Source organism: Manihot esculenta, chromosome 8 (assembly GCF_001659605.2).
Source record: "Manihot esculenta cultivar AM560-2 chromosome 8, M.esculenta_v8, whole genome shotgun sequence".
NCBI lineage: Eukaryota > Viridiplantae > Streptophyta > Magnoliopsida > Malpighiales > Euphorbiaceae > Manihot > Manihot esculenta.
Window position 1 is genome coordinate 9480689 of NC_035168.2, and position 21518 is coordinate 9502206.

Here is a 21518-nt window from a genome sequence, read left to right on the forward strand (position 1 = left end):
TAATATTTCAGCATTTGTAGATCTTTTACCATCATGAGTAATAACTTATCCCTGTGAAGCATTCTTGATGCTAACAAATTAACTAAACCAAACTTCTTAGATTGGTATCACAATTTGATAATTGTTCTTAAACAAGAAAAGAGGTTATATGTTCTCTATCAAGACATATCAAGTGTTCTTGATGAGAATGCTAGTGATGCTATTAACAATAAGTACATTCATCATATTGATGATGATGAGCAAGCTACATGTATGATGTTAGTTAGCATGAGTTCTGAACTTCAGAAACAACATGAAAACATGGATGCTTGCACCATAATCTTTCATCTCAAAGAGTTGTTTAAATCTCAAGATAGGACTGAGAGGTATGAGACCTTAAAGGAATTATTCAGCTGTAAAATGATAGAAGACTCTTCAGTCCAAGCCCATAGTCTGAAAGTGATTGGGTTCATAGAGAAATTGACGCAATTAGTTTTTTTCATGGACTATGAGTTAAGTGTTGACTTGGTCTTGCAGCCATTGCCACCTAGCTTTACTCAGTTTATTATGAATTTTAACATGAACAAGCTAGATGCTACCACTATATGAGTTGGTGAATATACTTGTAACTGCTGAAAAATCTCTTAAGAAGGAAAAAAGTTTCAGTTCTTCTGGTTTAATCTTCTAAGTCTAAGAAATAAAATCCTAAGAAGAAGCATAACAAGAAGAAAGCACAAGCAGCATTAAAGCCCCGCTGAAGGTGTTAAGAAAAATAAGGTTACCTACCATCACTATAGCAAAGAAGGTCATTGGACAAGAAGTATCTTGCTACCTTTAAGACAAAGAAGCTTGATGAAGCTTCTACTTCATGTATATTTATGATAAAGGTTAATCTTTATATTTTAATTTATGTACTTGGGTATTTGATATCAGATGTGCATTTTACATTTGTAATAACATGTAGGAACTAAAATATAGTAGAAAGTTGAAGAAATAAGAGATGGGCCTATGAGTGGTAAGTGGAGCAAGAGTTGCTGCATTAGTTATAAAGATTTATTATCTGCCTTCATCTTCGGACTTAGTATTAGAGTTGAATAATTATTATTTTTTTCAGTACTTTGCAGAAATATTATTTCAGTTTCATTTTTACCTTTGAATAATAGATTCAAGTTTATTATTATGAATGATACTTATTCTTTTTATAATAAAAGAATTTATTACCGGAGTTTATATAGATGGTCGATATAATATTTTTCTAAAAGGCCTATACTCAAGATAAGATCACAAAAATTATTAGGTATTATACATATAGATATATGAGGACCAATGACTATCTAAGCTATAGGTGGATAATTATATTTCATTACATTCACTGATAACTATATTAACTATGATTATGTGTATTTAATGAAATATAAATTTGAATCTTTTGAAAAGTTCAAAAATTTCAGAATTGAAGTTGAAAAATAAACTGGCGAAAATATCAAAGCACTTATTTATATATTTATAAAAGTGAGAGACACTAATAATTTTTTCATATTATAATGATTAAATAGTCGAATACTTAGTGTCTAAAATTAATGAAGGATCAGTTAGTATAATTTTTAATAAATTATGAATGTTTTAATATTTTTTTAAATAAGAAATTAGTTAATAAGTTTTTTTATAGTATAAGAGCTAAATAATAAATTATTCTAATTAAAATTATAAAAATTAAATAATATAAATATTAAATTGATTAAAAATATTTTTTAACAGAAAAACTGAAAGGTTAAATTTTATAATATAAAAATATTTTAATTAGTGATTTTAAAATAGAAATTAAACTAGTAAAATTCTTAAAAATACAGATAGTAATTTATACAAAATTAAAATACTTGTCAAGAGTGAAAGAAAAGATAAAAGGCCTTCCGAAATTCACTCCTACGATCTGATAAGATGGACAATGAAATTTCAATATAAATTAGTGAATTTTAAAAGCTAAAAAATTAAATACTGGAAATTGATTTAAAAAATATTATTTTATTAATGTAATATTTTATAATTAAAATTTAAACAAATTAAAATACCAATTTTAACTTTGCTTATCAGAATAATGTATATTAAATTGTAAGGGAAATAGAGTATAAGATTTAAAATAAATAATTGAAAATAGTAATAAAAGGATTGTATGAAAAAATTTATTAATTAATTTTTGAGTTTTAAAAAATATTTTAAAATGTTTCTTATATTTTAATAAGTCTATTATTTAATTTTTTATTAATTTTATCATTAAATATTTTATTATTTAGGCTCTATAATTTTAAAAAATTTATTAATTGACTTTTTAAATTTTTAAAAGATTTATTAATTAATTTTTTTATATTAAAAATATTTTAAATTTTTTTATAATATTTAATAATTAAAATTAATGCAGAAATTTGTTAATTTTTTTTAAATGTCAAGTATATTTTAATATATTTTTTAAAATTAAAAAATTAATTAGTAAATTTTTTATATTATAAAAATTAAATAATAATTTTTTAAATAAAAATATAAATAAAAATTATTTATTTTTCCATTTCAAAAAAAAAATATTTATTTTCGAAGGTATTATATTAATAAATACTGCCACTCTTTTTCAGAATAAATACTACCACTCAATACCACTCTCGCGGCTTGAGTGTATATTAGTCACATTTGTGTTGCAATACAAAACAAAAAATTTATAATGAATTTTTCAAATTTATTTCTTTTCTAGATTTCAAATTTAATTTATTTCTTCATGTTTGGTTTTTTTTTTTCATTCTTTATTGAGATGATACATATGAGAGAAGAAAACTGAAACTCCAAGGCAAAGGAAGATCAAGACATCACCCACTCACAACAAACCTTCGTCTCTTTCATTTAAAGGTAATTTTAATTTTCAATTTTCAATTTTCAATTTCAATTTTCCTTTTGTTTTATTATAAGAAAAAAAATTTCACAAACAGTTCGACTATTTGTTGCTCGATCTGGTCATTAACTGTTCCTTTCTAAGGATGTGAAATTTTAAATTTTGATATGTCAAAGACAAGGAGGACTGAAGAAAGTTGTTGATCAGATGTTGGTCATCTAAAGCTCCCCCCCACCAATATTAATCTAGCAATTGGAAAATCAGTTTTTTTTTTTTAATAGTAAATTGGGAATTTATTAGCGATTGTTTGATTGTTGGTACCTCGTTATGGTGTTTGGTTCGAGGGAAATATGAGATTTTAGAAAGACATTGTTTTATTTTTAAAGTAAAATTTGGTTTTCAATTACCTATTTTCATAGGATGAATTGACTCTACTTCGCAATTGGTTTTGGAGAAGCAACCATGCAGATTGTCATTTGCTGTAGTTTGTTGAATTCCTAAATTTACCATTGGATTCTGGTCTGATATATATTAGGCCTTTCGTTTTTAGGACATTAATAAGAAGATTTTCGATTAGGGTATTGAGAAAGCTGTAAAGATGAGTGACAATTTGATGGATAAAGTGAGCGCATTTGGTGAGCGTCTCAGGGTTGGAGGTGCTGAGGTGGGTCGAAAGATGACTACCGGGATGAGCTCAATGAGCTTCAAAGTCAAGGAGTTGATCCAAGGGTCAAACCAGGCTGAAAAATTTGTTGAGGAGGCCACAGCAGAGACCCTTGAAGAGCCTGATTGGGCCTTGAATCTTGAACTTTGCGACATGATCAATCACGAAAATATTAACAGTATTGAATTAATCCGTGGTATTAAGAAGCGGATCATGATGAAGAATGCTAGGGTTCAGAATTTGGCCTTGGTGTTACTTGAAACATGTGTCAAGAATTGCGAGAAGGCTTTCTCAGAGGTTGCAGCTGAGAGGGTCCTTGATGAAATGGTGAAGTTGATTGATGATCCTGAGACGGTTGTTGACAACCGGAATAAGGCTCTGATGCTGATTGAAGCATGGGGGGAAGCAACTGGTGAATTGCGCTATTTACCTGTTTATGAAGAAACATACAAGGTATTCGTTCTTCTTGCTTTTTTAATATTTTCACTCTTGGTTGGCTGCCTGAAAATCAAACGAAAGGAAATGAAATTTTGTTTCAATTTCTTGCTTACTTTTAGGCCTCCCTAAATTAAAAAATAACCCTCATTGCAGCTCAAATAGTAGTCCAAAGTTGAACTTTTTGGAGACCACTGGCCTTATTTTATTAGAATGATTCTTTACTTTGAATTTATGGACAGTACTTGAGGTCCAATAATATTACTCCTTGCGGAATGATTTGCAGAGGAGTTTTATGCATGTATGTGCTGCAGTATCTCTCTATATCTAGATGTTAAATTTGGATACTCTTGGCTAACACAGGGTTATGATTTTTTCAACTCTCTTCTGTTCTCCCTTTTCTGGGATCGTTCCTTTTCAATTAAAGAGTTTAAGATCAAGGGGTATCCAGTTCCCTGGTCGGAACAATGAGAGTTTGGCACCCATCTTTACACCTCCTCTTTCAGATTCAGCACAAGAAGTGGATGCTAGCCTTGCATGGCAGATTCAGCATGATGTTCCTGTGGTATCCTTTACAGCTGAACAGACAAAAGAAGTATTTGATGTGGCAAGAAATAGTATTGAACTTCTCACAACAGTGTTGTCGTCCTCACCTCAACAAGATGCTTTAAAGGTACTTTTATCTTGCAAGTTTTTGTTCCTTACATGTTTTAATATAGATATCATGGTTTATGCAGTTTTAAAATATTAATCCTCTTGGTTATACTTCTGATATGAGATGTCTAAAACTTTTTATGAAGCTTCTTGTTTTCTACTTTTTGTTCTTTTACTGGGTGAGATTGACCAATGTTGAAGATCTTAGATTGACTAATCAATCATTTCCATTCTTTCCTTGTACTGTATTTAGGACTTAGTTCTCGTTTGGGAATTAGAATATTAGTGGTGCAATAGGTTTCTCAGTTAGTTCAAGGCCAAATCATACAAGGCTTCTTAATCTTGTTCGTCTTAAATGTTTGCTGTTATGATTGGCCAGGGCTTATTAAAGAAGAACTGAAGATTCCGATAGTAATGATACTTGCAATTACTGTGGCTGTAGCATATGGTAGAAAGGTGGGAAGTGACAGTATTTATTATGGACTCTTTTCTAGTATTTGATTTATTTTAGGATTAGATTGTTTTATCTTATATCTTAATTTTCTTATTCCTTAGGGCTCCTATCTCAGTAGAATCGTATTCAACAGTAACACTATTCCTTATATATATTGATGGAAAATTAGAAATAAAATAAACAAATTTATTTCATCTAAATTGAGATCTGAACTCTCTCAACGAGTTTAAAAGGTTAGAGCTCCTTTTATTAAGCTCACAACAACAATAATAATTAGGCGAGGAAAGAATCAAGGAAAACTAACGGCTTCGACCTTGGACACTAATTTTACTGTAAACAGACCTGTATATCCAGGAGACATACGCAGCATCAGCACCAATTAATCAAATTTTCCAAAGAGAACTGAAGATTGGGTTGATGTTAGACTTGGAACACAACAGTGCCATGCTATACTAAGTTGGACTTCCCTACTTATGATGGCACAGAGGACCCATTAGGGTGGCTGAATCATTGTGATCAATTTTTCTATAGTCAAAGAACATCAGAGGCCAACAAAGTGGGACTTGCGGCATTCCACATGATTTTAGAGGCTCAATTATGGATTTTCAAACTAGAAAGGAAGAACCAGGAATAACTTGGGACACCTTTAAAAACTAGTGCCACTTGCACTTTGGACCTCCACTAAGAAGTAATTCTTTGGGTGAGTTGGAAGAGTACCAACACAAATTTCAGATTTTGTTAGTGTTATAAGTTATAGGAAGTAAATATTGATAGATGGATCAGTTACTTAATCTTAGGATTGTATAATCATAGACTTTATTTTCCTTCCTGTTTAGATACGGTCTCTCACCTATAAATAGGTTGTGATCTCTATTGAGAATAACAACAATAAAATATTATATTTCTACATGGTATCAGAGTTATTCTCGTAGAGATTTAATTTCTCTCTCTCGTCAAGTTTTAAAATTTTTGGAGACTTAGGGCTCCTGTTCTTTTGTGTTACCAATCTAGGGTAATATTTGTCTCCCATCGTATACCTAGAGAGGATGCCGAAGTTGCCTTGCAACCTGCTTATCAGATTTGTGGTTCATTTGCCGTTTGGATGTTGAGTAGAGGCGTTTAGTTGCCTTGCAACCCGCTTGTTAGATCTGCAGTTGAGACAGGTAAAACGTGATTTTGGGTTATCCATAAAGGGTAACATTTGGAGACTCAGGGCTCTATTCATTTTGGGTTACTCATAAAAGGTAACATTTGGAGACTTAGAGCAACATTTGGAGACTTAGGGCTCTGTTCATCCAGATTATCCATAAAGGGTAACATCTGGAAATTTAGGACTCTGTTCATTTTGGGTTACCCTGGGTAACATTTGGAGACTTAGGGCTTTGTTCATTTGGGTTGCCCATAAAGGATAACATTTGGAGATTTAGGGCTCTATTCATTGGGATTACCTATAAAGGGTAACATTTGGAGACTTAGGACTTTGTTTATTTGGGTTATCCATAAAGGGTAACATTTGGAGACTTAGGGCTCTGTTCATCGGGTTACCCATAAAGGGTAATATTTGGAGACTTAGAACTCTGTTCATTTGGGTTATCCATAAAGGGTAACATTTGGAGACTTAGGGCTCTGTTCATCGGGTTACCCATAAAGGGTAATATTTGGAGACTTAGAACTCTGTTCATTTGGGTTATCCATAAAGGGTAACATTTGGAGACTTAGGGCTCTGTTCATCGGGTTATCCATAAAGGATAACATTTAGAGACTTAGAACTCTATTCATTTGGGTTATCCATAAGAGTAACATTTGGAGACTTAGGGCTCTGTTCATCGGGATTACTCATAAAGGGTAACATTTAGAGATTTAGGGTTCTGTGCATTTGGGTTACCCACAAAGTCTAACATTTGGAGACATCGGGCACTGTTCATCGGGTATTGTTCACGGGAATTGTTCACGGCTACTGTTCACGGGTTCTGTTCTTCTGATCCTTTGTTTATTTTGATTGTTTTGGGTTGGTTGTTCTTATGGCTGAAATTGATTATATATGTAACAAGTTGGGCATTATTAACATTTATGCTCCAACTTGAGGGGTAGTGTTATAAGTTATAGGAAGTAAATATGTTAATATAGGAAGTAAATATTGATAGTCTCTCACCTATAAATAGGTTGTAATCTCTATTGAGAATAACAACAATAAAATATTATATTTCTACAGTTAGCAAGGGTACACTCAATCATAGGAGCACAACAAGGGGAGATATTGACAGTTGGATTAACTGAATTGATTAGAATAAATGTGGAACTTCAAAATCCACCCAATCTTGCAACGACCATGAGCTCAACAAGGACCTTCAAAAAAGACAGACTTTGATGCAAAATGGAGCTGTAAGAAATTTTTCACTAACTTGGATTGGGAATAAATAGTATACACCTTATCATCCACTTTTCTCTAAAACCAAAGCTTCAACACTCTGGCAATGTCCATAGTTAGTCACAACAATAGCACTCAGGGCCTTATGGTAAAGAGATTGACTAAAGACGAAATGGCGAATAGACGTGCGAAAAGGCTGTGTTACAATTGTGATAAACATTATACTGTGGGTCATCAATGTAAGATACTATTTTGGTTACAGGCCGACGATTAGGGTGAACCAAGTGAAAGCACAGAATGAAGAAACAGTCCGGAGGTTTTAATTCAATAGATCTTTGAGCTTGAGGACAAACTCTTTGTCTAGGGGGAGTAATGTTATGGACTCTTTTCTAGTATTTGATTTATTTTAGGATTAGATTGCTAAGTATTTGATTTATTTTAGGATTAGATTGCTTTATCCTTTATTATTGGATTAGATTGTTTTATCTTATCTCCTAGTTTTCTTATTAATTAGACTCCTATCTCAGTAGAATTGTATTAAATAGTAACACAATTCCCTCTATATATTGCTGGAAATTCAGAAATAAGATAAGCAGATTTATTTCATCTAAATTGAGATTTGAACTTTCTCTCAACAAGTTCAAAAGGTCAGAGCTCCCTTTATTGAGCTCACAATAACAACAATTGGGCGAGGAAAGAATCAAGAAAAACCAACGGCTTTGGCCTTGGACACTGATTTTACTGTAAACAGACAAGTGACGCGATCAATATCTAGGGGACATAAAAATATTACTCCCAGCTTCCATTGGAAGATTCAGGTAACTCATTTCAATTTGATTTGAAGGTATTGCCTATGGGGAGTTCTGACATGATTTTGGGAATGGATTGGATGAAGGCCCATAATCGTATCTTATTTTACCACCAACATTCTAAAATCAGTTTACTAAAGAGGGAAAGATAGTGACTCTGCCAGGAGTAGGGAGTTTTGTTTCTGCAGAAGAAAGGTTGTTCTGCTGCACTGATACACAGCTGGTTGTTACTCTTATTGTGTGTACAAGAAGTGTCTGTAGAGGAAGATGTCTAGGAGGGCAGTAATGGTCCTAAGCTGAGACTTTCAGTAGCCCCTTGAGGAATTTTTTGTAGTTCTGCAGGGTATATTAAGTGAGTAAAGTGATTTATTTGAAGAACCTATGTCACTCCTTCCATTTAGAACTTAATCACTCCATTACATTGCTTCCCAATGTTGGACTTGTCAATATTAGACCCTACAAATATCCTCATTTCTAGAAAGAGGAGATAGAAAGATTGGTGGATGAAATGTTGTAGAGTGGTGTCATTTAGCCTAGTACTAGCCTAGTACTAGTCCCTATGCTTTTGCTGTCCTCCTAATCAAGAAAAAGGATGGATATTCAAATGTTGTAGAGTGGTGTCATTCAGCCTATTACTAGCCTAGTACTAGTCCCTATGCTTCTCCTATCCTAATCAAGAAGAAGGATGGATATTGGAGGTTTTGGTTGACTATAGAAGGTTTAATGGTTTGACTGTGAAGGCCAAATTCCCTATTCCTATCATGAATAATCTCTTGGATGAGCTTCATGGTGCTATGATATGCGAGCTGGTTATCATCAAATCAAAATGAAGTTCAGGGACATCCATAAAACTTTTTTTCATACCCACCATGGACACTATATTTTAGGCCCTTATAAACCACTCTTTTTAGCCATATCTTAGAAAGTATCTTAATATTCTTTGATGATATTTTGGCTTATAGTTCTTCATGGTAGGAGCACTTGCAGCATTTGGAGCAAGTACTTCAATTGTTGAGATAGCAGCACTTGCTAAGCTAAGCAAATGTTATTTTGGTAACATGGAAATTGACTATTTGGGGCACATTATCTCTGCTAAGGGAGTAGCAAGGAGTAGCAACTGATTCAGCAAAAGTCATAGCAATGCTTGCTTGGCCAGAGCCTAAATAAGGAGGGTTTTTTGGGCTTGACGTGATATTATAGAAAGTTTATCAAGAACTATAGTGTCCTCAGTAAACCACTTACTAATTTATTAAAGAAAGAGGCATTCTAGTGGGATGAAATGGCTCAACAAGCCTTCTTTCAATTAAGATGTCGGAAGCTCTAGTATTTGCACTTCAAGATTTCAAGCAACCTTTTGATGCTGAAACTAATGCCCATGATAGTAGAATGGGAGCAGTGTGACAACAAAATGGTCATCTTATAGCCTATATTTTTAAGGCTTTTGGTCCATGAGCGAAAGCTTTGTCAGTTTATGACATAAATTGGCTTACTATACTCAGTGTTTGGATGAGTTACGGTCAAGTAATTGAGTTTGCCAACTAGTCTCCTATACATCTCAGGATCTGTAAATTACTCACTGTCTTTTGCAAAAAGCTAGATATTCAGTGTCATTGGTGCACTACAAGGCTTAGTGCACAACTTCCATGTTTCTGCCAATAGATCAAAAACATATTTTCTTTGGGATAAGAAAATACCTTTCTTACACCTCAACCTTAATGCCTAAAAAATTCTTCAAGGAGCCTAAGTCTTTTTGTATGAAATTGAGACTTGAGAAATTCCTTTAGAGATGTAATGCCTGCAACATTATTTTCAGTGATAACAATATCATCCTCATAACGAATAGAATTAACCCACCATCAGATTTTTTTTAGAAAACACTGACTGATCACACTTACTCCTTTGCATAGCAAATTGCTTGACTACTTCATTGAACTTGCCACACTATACCCGAGTGCTCTGTTTTAGACCATAGAGAGATTTACGAAGTCTGCACACTTTGTCTGACTCTCCCCTGAGCAACAAAACCATGTGGTTAGTCGATATAAACTTGCTTCCGAAGGTTACCACGGAGAAAAGCATTTTTAATGTCTAGCTAGTGCAAGAGCCAATCTTATGTAGCTACCGGAGAAATAAACAACGGAACAGAGGTTGGCAATTGGAGAAGAGGTGTCTGAATAGTCGACCTCACAAGTTTGAACATAACCTTTGACAACTAAGTGGGCCTTGAGACGAGCAACAGACCCATCAAGATTTACCTTCACTCTGAAAACCAATTTACATCCAATAGCTCGCTTCCCTGGGGGCAAAGAGACTAGTTTCTAAGTACCATTAGATTCTAAGATTGTCATTTCCTCCTCTATTGCAGCTTGCCAGCCAGGGTGAGCTAATACCTCAACAACAATCCGGGGGACCGAAATAAAATCTGGCAAAGCAACAAGAGGACGATGATAGTTGATTATAAGAAACAAAGGATGAAATAGAATAGATGTAAGAGTGTTTACCTTACTAAAGGGCAGTAGGAAGGTCTAAGTTAGATTAGGAAGGACTTATGGGAGCAAGATCCACCGACAAAGAAGCTAGTAGTGAATCGAAGCCGGGGTTTTTTGAGCGCCTGGCATAGACGTGAACAATGGGAGGAAACGGCTTGACACATGTACTAAAGTACGAAGATGCTGAGGAATGGGTGCACTATAAGTAGTATAGACCAACAAATCATCTTCCCTCCTCTGGTGTCATAAACTGATGATGGAGGAAAGAAAGGAGTAGACTCAACAATGTAACATCAAAGGCACAAGATAATTGTTAAGTTTTGGAGAGAAATATTGATACTCTTTCTGAAGCTAAGACACATTTCAATAATTTGAGATCTAACTTGGTAACTTGTGGTCGGACATCATGAAAAAAACAAGTACAACTAAATATACTTGGTTCAATAGGGAACAAAGATTTGGAGAAAAATAAAACATTGTAAGAAATGTCACTATGAAGAACAGAGGAGAGGAGGGCATGTGATTAATCAAAAAACAAGTAGTAGAGACCCAAAAGTATTTAGGAACTTTCATCTAAACAAGAGAGCTCAGCCTACTTCAAGTAGATACTAATTTTTTCATTCAACATCCCCATTTTGAGTTAGAGTATCAACACAAAGACTGATGAAAAATTCTTTTTTATGACAAATAGGTTTGAAATTCTTTAGAAAGGTATTCCTTAGCATTATTACTTTGCAACATTCGAATAGAAATATCGAATTGAGTGTGAATTTCAGCACAAAAAGCACAAAAAATGGAGAATAATTTTGAATGATTCATTATTAAAATAACCATGTAGTTTGAGAGAAATCATCAACAAAAGTGATAAAATTTTTGAAATCAAACTTAAACATGACAGGACAAGAACTAATAACCCATTTGGAAGATGAGGATACAAGGCATGCATTGGAGCTACCTGACTCAGCGATTGCAATGATAGAGGAGTTGGGGGATTTCAGAGATACTTGGTACTAAGTAAATTGGGCATATTCATCAACAAATATCAAAATACCCTTATCAAGAGATGAGATGACTAGAGCTATATCAACTGCTATGTGTGCCATTTGTGAGCATTGATTCTTATTTTGAAGTTTTAAAAATGTTTTCTTAGTATGCTCAGGTTCACAATAGTAATAGCAAATGATTCCATTAGTGTCTATATTGGGAACTGCATCCTCAAGACGCCGATAACCTCTACCATCATTAGAACTTTCTCTATTCCCACCTCTATTACTTGTTCTACTAGTATCATTACAGTACTACCAATCAGAATATACTAACTCAAAGGGAACGAAGCCCATTTATTGACTCGAGACGCTATAGGGAAACGATGATGTTTAGTAAATTGACACGACTCACAATTTAAAATAGACGAAGTCTGAAACTGCGGATATAATTTCTTTAAAGCAAGAAGAGAAGGGTGCTCTAATCGATAGTGGACATCAAAAGGAGACAAGCTACTGGAATAGGCAAAAGATCTTGGTATATGCTGATCAAGAATGTAGACAAGCTACTCACATCCTCTACTAGTAATTTGCTTCGTTGAAAGATTTTGAAACAAACAATGATCAGAAAAAAAAAAGAGACAATAATTTAGTGTATGGCTAAGTTTACTGACAAAGAGTAAATTAAATGAAAACTTAGGTAAGCACAAGATAGAAGACACAGACAAAGGTGTTAAATTAACACACCCAGAACGCATAATACAAGATTTGAAACCATCAGCTAGAGTAACATAAGAGGATGGCGTATGAGACTGAAAGTTGGACAAAAGATTAGAATTAATTGACATATGATTGGTAGTACCAGAATCAATAACCCATTTGGAAGATGAGGATACAAGGCATGCATTGGAGCTACCTGACTCAGCGATTGCAATGATAGAGGAGTTGGGGGATTTCAGAGATACTTGGTACTAAGTAAATTGGGCATATTCATCAACAAATATCAAAATACCCTTATCAAGAGATGAGATGACTAGAGCTATCTCAACTGCTATGTGTGCCATTTGTGAGCATTGATTCTTATTTTGAAGTTTTAAAAATGTTTTCTTAGTATGCTCAGGTTCACAATAGTAATAGCAAATGATTCCATTAGTGTCTATATTGGGAACTGCATCCTCAAGACGCCGATAACCTCTACCATCATTAGAACTTTCTCTATTCCCACCTCTATTACTTGTTCTACTAGTATCATTACGGTTTATAAGTGCGCTAGTAGTGTGTGGAGGGATTTGAGAAATTTTTGTATGCAACGCCCTGGTGAAGGCATCAAACCAAACAAAATTTGAGATTTAGCAGTCTCAAATTTCGAAGGGAGGCCTGCAAGAAAGCTCTCCCTAAACCTGTTGAGTTTTCACATTTGTACTGAAAGACATCAAGACATTAAGTTCTTTGTACACTTTTTTAAAATCCATAAAATATGCAGTTAGTGTACGCCTTAAGTACCTCATACATGCGGAAAATATTCTCTTTGCCTAAATATAGATACTCCAAATAATCTATCAACATCTTAACAAATTCACAGTGATTGATAAGACTAATTATCTCACTGTTGATAGAATTCTGGATCTGTAAAAATAATCGGGCATCATTCCTTATCTAAGTTTATTTGGATCATCAATGGGAGGTTCCTTAATGAGATGATCATCCATCCTAATGCTTCGTAAATAAATCCGAACTATCTTGCTCCAATCTAAAAAGTTAGAACCATTTAATTTTGTTATATAATTTTCGTCATTATAGGAATCACATCGATAACAACATGATTACTTTCAGCCCTATTGAAACACAAGATGCCTCACCAGATCACAGACAATAGAAGCACCAAGCACACAACAGACCCAAGAACAGCAAAAGTGAATAGTGACAGAAAACCAACCAAAGCAAAATCACTTCCACAAGTCACCCAAATTGAAAACCAACCACTGAATTGAAGAGATAATCCATGGGCTCGTCAGCCAAATGATGGCCAAACCTCCTAGATAGGGTCGCCAAACCTCTGGCTTCATTCTTGGGTGGGCGATGAGAGCCAATGTCACCCCACAAGGGTGACCCGGAAAAACCCTAACAAATGGAGCCCTAAGTCTCCAAATAGGAAGGAAGAATGAAATTTTTTCTTTCCTTCTGCGTTGATACCATGTAGTGAATAGAAGTTCAATATATTTCTATATTGAAAAGGATTATGTATTTATATACAAAATTCTTAACTCAAAAGGAATGTAGATTCTTAGAATTAAGCCTAATATCAAGCCTAATGAATATACAAGATTACACAAATATCTACATATTTAGTTTCCTATAAGAATATTGATGATTGAAGCTTTTGGGATAAGAGATAAAGTGATCAGGACTTCAGTTAGGAAGTAGTGATTTTTGCTGTGACATCAATTGATATGGTCTTAGTTATTCTATGCATAGTTTCCTTTTCAGAATAACTTTCTTTTTTTTTACTGCTACGGTGCTACAATAGATAGAATTTTAACTCTCTATTTGAATAAAAGCAGGACCTTTGTGAATTGGTGGTTCATGCATGGTTTCAAATAACACGACCGTTATGTAATAGAAAATGAGGAACTGTTACCCATTACCTCATTGTTTAAAGTTTACCCCTTGATTTGCAAGTGTAATGGATGTTTAACGGTAATGACTGTTATCACTTATCAATAATTCAATTCTTTTATTTACATACCAAACATTATGTATTTTGAGGTTCCAATAGGTCCAGTAGTTCCAGAGCTTTTTTCTTTCAAAATCTTTTTCTATTTTCTCTCAAATAAGTCATTTTTTCCTACATTTCTCATATAAACTTACATCTATCATAAACTACTCTATTTCTTAGTGTCTTTCTTCTAAAAGATGAGTATATTTTATTTTTTGCTTTTATTGTTTTCTTTTTTTGTATTTTTGTTAATTAAGGATCACTTAGTTGTTAGTTTTGAGTTAAAATTATATTTTGAGCTGTTAGTTTACTCGATACATATAGTGTGATTTTTTCTTATATAAACTATATTTTGGACATCTATTTCATTAAATTAATTATAAGATAAGTTATATAAAATTTTATACTTAAGTTTTATTAGTTATTTGTTAATGCAAATTGTAGTTCAATATTTGGGACAAGTTATAAATCTAATATCAATGTTAGTTATTATAAATAAAACTTAAAAGGTATAGGTTCAAGCTTAAAAAGTCAAAAAATAAATTTTTATTAATAGAAATTATGTTTTTGTAATTGATTTACAGTGTATTATTTAATTTCATTTCATTAGTTTGTTATAATAATGTTTATTTAAGTTATATAGTTTATATTTTATGTATTTATGTCTATTATATAGTTGTGTACGCTATTCTGATTTATATCTATCGATATTAATTCATTTTATAAATTTTACAAATTGGTTTAAAAAATTTGTGTATTGCTTGGCTGTTACTATTGCGTTACGACTGTTACAGGTCTGTTTTTATTCGCCACGACTGCACTTTAAAACCATGGGTTCATGTTGCAGGAGAGGATTCAGTCAACTATCTTTTGCTTTATTGCTAATCTATCAAATTTTTTGCTAACATGCCTTTGAAGCTACAACCAGCTGGTTGGATTTTTTTTTTTTTTGGGCTTTTGTCGTGGGGGGTGGTGGTGGTGGTGGTTTGGGGCGCGGTTGGTGGAGGGGTGGTGGTTGGTCTACAGGAGGAGACATTTTCTCCCACAGTAGCATTATCTAGATTGTTTCCTTTTACAACTTCCTAATTTGTTTATATTGACTTGAAATTAACACAGACGTTTATTACTTCTCCAAATTTTTCATTGAGGATAATACATTGCATGCATTTTTACCATTAGAGGTTTGCCTTTTAAATTGCCTCCCTGCAAGTTTGCAAGTGTGCCTATCTCATGTTCCAACCATCCCTTGTCTAATAGTTCCTGTACATAAAGCAAGGGACCTACTCCCTTGAAATTCCAATAGCAGAGGAGCACAACGTATTCAAATATGTGGCACATGCAACAATTAGCGAAGATAGACAAGTCTTCAAACCCACCCTGAATTTAGGACAAATGAGAGAGAGAGAGAGAGAGAGAGAGAGAGAGAGAGAGAGAGAGAGAGAGAGAGGGTGGATGGGGGTTGCTGCTCATCATTTTCCTGTTTTGTCTCATCCTCTTTTCTGCCAGATGCTTTTAACTCCTAACGTCGTTCCTTTTTTTCAATTATCCTCTTTTTAATCTTATTTGTCCAGCTCATTTGTTTTTGTCCTCCACCAACACTTGGCTGTAACATCTAAGGACATTTCCAGGAAATGATATTACTTTAGAAGTCATCATTTGGTTTTGAGAATTCAAAATAGAACATAATGAGCATAGTTCTTGTAGTCGCACCTTGGGTGCAAGGGGGCACAATGCCCGGTACCTCAACCCTTGAAAGCGGGTGGCCGTGCGAAGTGCTTGCCTAGGCGCACTTCAACATTTAGCAGATATTTCAGCAAGATTGTCTCGATTATTTATTAGAGATCGATTTGTTCCTGCACACACATGCACATAGACATGCAAAGTTGTATACAGAGTGAAGTTCTTTCCATTTGGAATGAGACAAATTGTGTACAAAAATCTTATTGATATAAGTTGGGTTCCTATTTTAGATTTCATATGACTCGTATGTTCTAAGTTGACATTTCTATTTGCAAATTTCTATTTACTAGATTTCATAAGTTGACTTTCCTTTTTCCTTTTTTTTGGTCTTATCCATTTTCTTTACCAAATTTAATTAAACCCCTTCTATTTTTCCTATTTTCTTTTCTTTTCTCACATATTTTATCTTTCTTCTGTTTCTGCATGTCTCCTTGTTCATATCTCTTGTATAGGTCTTTTTGTTCTTTTGGATGCTTCCGTTGCTTTTTGCTTATTTAAGGAAAGAAATAAGAGGTTATATTAACAATATATAATATAGATATAGGTTTTGTGACAGTGGAGAAGGCTTAAGTTACTCATGATGACAAGACTTTTCTTCTTCTTTTTTTTATGAAACTATTGTTCTTTAGTAGGAACTTTGGAATATGTTTTAAGAGTTTTAAAATCTTTTATTTTTAGTTTTAACTTATGTTCAAAACATTTGATGCTAGAATTCTGAAGGATTTGTGTTATTAATATGAGTTGACTTATATAGGATTGATTATGTCACTCAAGTACATGGTTGTGCCTAGGCTTCAGAACTCTTTTTGAGTTCTTAATAACTGTGGAACATACAAATACTTGTATTATATACTGTGCTTCTTGTTTTGAGAAGGAAACCTGACTTTTGTATTTCAGTTTTAGAAGACATTTGATTCTTTGGTTTTAACTATAGTGAAATGTTGAGTGGCAATCGCATCAATCTTTGTTGGCTAAAAATGAATATACTGTACTTTTTCTTGGTAGAAGGAATAGATATCAGGAACATAAATAACGTAAAGCATTTCATGTTGAGATCCCCTTCAAAAGTTGAGATATCTAACTTACAGAATGCTCTTTCCATTGGCAGGATGATTTGACAACTACACTCATCCAGCAATGTCGTCAATCTCAATTGACCGTGCAGAGAATCATTGAGACAGCAGGAGATAATGAAGCCCTGCTCTTTGAAGCGTTGAATGTTAATGATGAGATCCAGAGAGTTATATCCAAGTATGAAGAGTTGAAGAAGCCAATAGTTGTTTCTTCTGAGCCTGAACCTGCTATGATTCCCGTTTCTGTTGAGCCTGATGATTCACCTGTCGATGGAAAAGAAGATGCCTTAATTAGGAAACCAGCAGGTTCACGGGGCCGAACCAGTGGAGGAAGCAATGATGATGTGATGGATGATCTTGACGAAATGATCTTTGGTAAGAAAACTGGAGGCACATCTGAAGGTGCAGAGGACTCAAAGAAACAACAAGCTTCCAAGGATGATCACATCAGCTTATGAGCATTTCAGAAAATTTCATATTTTGGGGAAAGAGGCCTTTGACACCAGGCCATTTAGGTGTTCAACAGGAATTAAGTTTGGGTTTAAAATGGCTGAAACCTTCATACAAGGGCTGGTAGATTTTTCTGTCAATTTCTGTTAGTAGTTTTAGTCTTGGATTGATACAATTGCTTGACATGGACATGGTGTATATCTATTGCGATATTATAATGACATTGCTTGTTACTTACTGCTATCATGTCAGATAATTGGGCCAGGCGAGTCATTAATTCTCTATATTTTTATACTTCTGATATGTGATTTTATACTATTAACTATAAACCATTATCCTTATTTTGTTAACCCCTCGCTAAATATGTACTCTATAAAATAATTTAGTTCTTAAAGTTTCGTTTTATAAATAAAATAGTTATTATATTAAAAATTCAATGTTGGATTATAATAATTTAGTTTTTTGAATTTATTTTCAAAACAGTTCAATCCCTTTAATTTTAATAATTTATAATAATTTAATTCTTATAATTTTAGTACTTACAACAATTTAATTCTTTTAATTTGAGTTGACTCTGGGTGATTAATGATAATTTTAATAAAAAAACTGTTTTATTAATAAAATAAAAATTCAGAAAATATATTATTTATTATTAAAATTGTAAAAATTAAGCTACACATTTTACTACATCTCAAAGACTACACTATACTATAAATACGTAATAATTTACTCTAACATTTATCCCAAGGATGCACTCAATAAACAGTTATTCCATATTTTTCATATTTGAATTATTCAAAATTTATGTCCTATTCTTATTAATTAAATGATATTCAAATTCACTTATTTTTTATTTAATAATCTACATATTTTTATCATTAACTTATATGTAAAAATTAATAATTTCATAAAACACGTGAATTCTTTTTATTTTAATTACAATATCAATTTTTTAAATTTTATTATAAAAATTTATAGTTTATAATTAATTATCTATTTATGTAAACGGATTGAGTTATAAAATATAAATTAAACTCGATTTAAATTTCATATAAATATTATTTTTAAATTAAAATTATCTTAAATTCAATTGAGTTTGATTTGATCAAACAATATGAAAATATTTGGATGAAATATTTAAAAATCCTTATATGTTGTCAACCCTAATGATCTCTTACTTGTAGTTAAACATCTACAATAAATATCATTTGATTTGGATTACGGATTGTGATTTTCTTTTTCAATATGCCTTTTCTAGAAACCTTCTAATCCTTCGTCCACGCATGGATTGAGGATATGCTAATGCCATCTAACTTCACAGTTCAAAACTGAAATCTTTTCGATCAAACTCCAGATCGAAATTGGTCAATAATTCTAGAAATTAAATTGATTTAGAATCGGTCACCCTCCTTTCACTCCTTTAAGGTAGATCCAAATTGATAATTCAGTTTGTTTTAATTACATTACATGACTTTGAGTCGCAATAAAATTTTATTACAATAAAGAGTGCAAATCTATCAAATGATATTGTTGTCAATTCGGTTGTAATAAGTTTCTAAATAAGATTTAGCTATCATATCAGTAACAGTATTTACCTAAAGGTAAATCAACTAAAACGAAACATGTGGAATGCAAAAGGAAATATCAAAAATAGCCATAAGCAAAACCCTGATTTCCTACTATAGCAAACTGTAAAAAGCAGCATATACATTAATAGAATTCATTTCACATTATAAATTTTGAAAGACTACATCGTAAGCCAAGCAAACTGATGTTAGCACAACACGTGCTTCCCCACCATAGCTGAGGAATACTAAACCCGGAATACCATGCATAGTCCTATCTGTATTATCTTTATCCACTACAACAATAGCAACAGTTGAAAACTGATTCTTCCGTGCCATATCACAATTAAGTTTGATACACTCCATAGGTAGAGGACATCAAGTCGCAAGTGAACAAGACCTAGAAGGTTGAGAGGAAGGATTAGCAAAAATAATACTCTACTACAACAAGCCAAAATCAATGGAGATACAATATGATATAGCAACTGGATCAAGTTGTATAAACTAAAAAACACTCTTATTTCTTTTCTTCAAAATATGCCATAAGGTAAGTGTAACTAAAGTGAGTAACTGAGAGCTCTTTGTGTCCAACCAAAACATTGTTAGTAATGTCTCCCACCATATTGCAAAATTAGAAAAACTTATAAGATCATGTTTATAACCACAGTGACCAATATGCCAAATTGCACGAGTATGTGGGCACCAAAAGAAAATATGTTCTAAAGTTTTAGACGAATACTGACAGATAGATACTTAGGGTCATGCAAGATACCTTAACAAACCAAATTTATAGAGACCGATAATGCATTATGAGAAAGTCACTAAAGGAAAATTTTCAACTTGGGAGGGACTTGAAGAGACCATATGCTCTTCTATGTACCTAGTTGGATAGTGGAGGAAGAGGAGAGTGTAGTTATCATCCAAGGTGCAGATGAATGACACATGAGCTGCCTGTAACTAAACCGTACACTGTATTACAAATTTATTGTCAAACAAGAGAATCAAGCATACCAATAGGGGCTACAGGAACAGAGAGAATAGTCATAACTAGAGAAGGAGTAAATAATTGTCACACTACCTAATGGTTCCAGTCCAAAATTCTATGATCAATTAAATCTGTCACCCTCTCAATACCAACCAGACGAACGAGTAGCAGGACTAGGTAGTCTGAAATTATCCAATCCAAGCACCCTAGGATCTAATCAAATGAAAGTACTCCACCATCCCCAATATTCAAGTGAGTCCCCATCTAAAGAATTGGTCTGATAACTAATAAACTTTGCTAAATCCACAAGCTATGGTTCGTTCAATTGGCTTGCTAGAAAGAGATCGTGGGAAATATAATACTTTCAAAAACTTTTTTCATAAGTGAGAAGAATTATGGAGTAGCCTCTAATATTGCTTTTCCAAATATGCAAGGTTGAAATTTTCAAAATTTTTGAACCTTAATCCATCCCAAGACTTTGATTAATAGGATTTCCACTAATTTACTCATGTATTTTCCTAACTTCCTCATATCCTGCCCACCAAAAATTTGAGAGTAGACTATTAAGTTTTGTTGAAAACTATTTGGGATGCTAAAAAATAACTATCGAATAAATGGGAATAGCATATAAAATTGATCTAACTATTATAGCACAATATCTTAGTAAATAGATATACTAGATACCACTTAGAATGAATTTGTTGAACATATATATTATCATTCTTTTGAAGATCATGGATGAGAAAGAATTTTGATAAATTAGTTGTGCTATGCATATTGTATATCTTCATACAATGTTATTGTATTTTTTTTCCTAAAGCTAAACCACACGCCTTCTAGATATATTGAGTTAATAATATTAACCAAATTTACTATCGACTTAATTTTTGTAGAATTTCAGAATATAGCTATGCATTCGCATGTGAATAAGTAACTTATTTGAGAATGAGCATTCTATAGATGAAATAAATATTCTGCATCTGCATAGATAATTAATTGTGATCCATATTTATTTGAATAAAATTACTCCATATTAGTTGTTGGAGAAGAATCAAACTTTGCTAGCAAACTTACAATAAAAAATATCATTATTTATAAACTTTTTTTTATTAAAAAATACTAATACTTATTTATTTTAATATTTCTTTTTAATAGCATTAGAATTTTAATTATTATATTTAAAAATTGATATGTTAGAATTATTTGAAAATAATAAAATAATATTATTAGAAAATAAATTTTATATAAATTTAATGTAAAAAAATGTTAGTCACTAAAA

The 21518-nt window shown here is 32.7% G+C and overlaps 1 protein-coding gene and 1 long non-coding RNA gene across 6 annotated transcripts; one reads left to right on the forward strand and one right to left on the reverse strand.

Moving 5' to 3' along the window:
- Positions 1–2634: 2634 nt before the first annotated feature.
- LOC110621252 (TOM1-like protein 1) lies at positions 2635–17932 on the forward strand. Of its 5 annotated transcripts, none has more exons than XM_021765450.2 (4): positions 2635–2871; positions 3405–3971; positions 4381–4626; positions 17275–17932. In XM_021765450.2, exons 2-4 carry the CDS (start codon positions 3453–3455, stop codon positions 17695–17697), a joined length of 1188 nt encoding a protein of 395 aa, XP_021621142.1. In that variant the 5' UTR covers positions 2635–2871; positions 3405–3452; the 3' UTR covers positions 17698–17932. The 5 variants fall into 5 exon arrangements, with proteins under 5 accessions (XP_021621142.1, XP_021621145.1, XP_043815095.1 ...); XM_021765453.2 differs by having other exon boundaries at positions 2668–2871; positions 3432–3971; XM_043959160.1 differs by having other exon boundaries at positions 2669–2871; positions 2999–3971.
- LOC122724390 lies at positions 15277–17390 on the reverse strand. Its single transcript, XR_006351735.1, has 3 exons — positions 17253–17390; positions 16137–16279; positions 15277–16038 (listed from the first exon to the last, which is right to left on the reverse strand). It is a non-coding gene; the product is annotated as an uncharacterized LOC122724390 (long non-coding RNA).
- Positions 17933–21518: the final 3586 nt, after the last annotated feature.

Coding starts and splice junctions, on each gene's coding strand:
- LOC110621252 (XM_021765450.2), top strand. CDS start 3,453: ATGAGTGACAATTTGATGGATAAAGTGAGCGCATTTGGTGAGCGTCTC. Junction 3,972..4,380: donor TTTATGAAGAAACATACAAG/GTATTCGTTCTT, acceptor TTTCAATTAAAG/AGTTTAAGATCAAGGGGTAT. Junction 4,627..17,274: donor CTCAACAAGATGCTTTAAAG/GTACTTTTATCT, acceptor TTCCATTGGCAG/GATGATTTGACAACTACACT.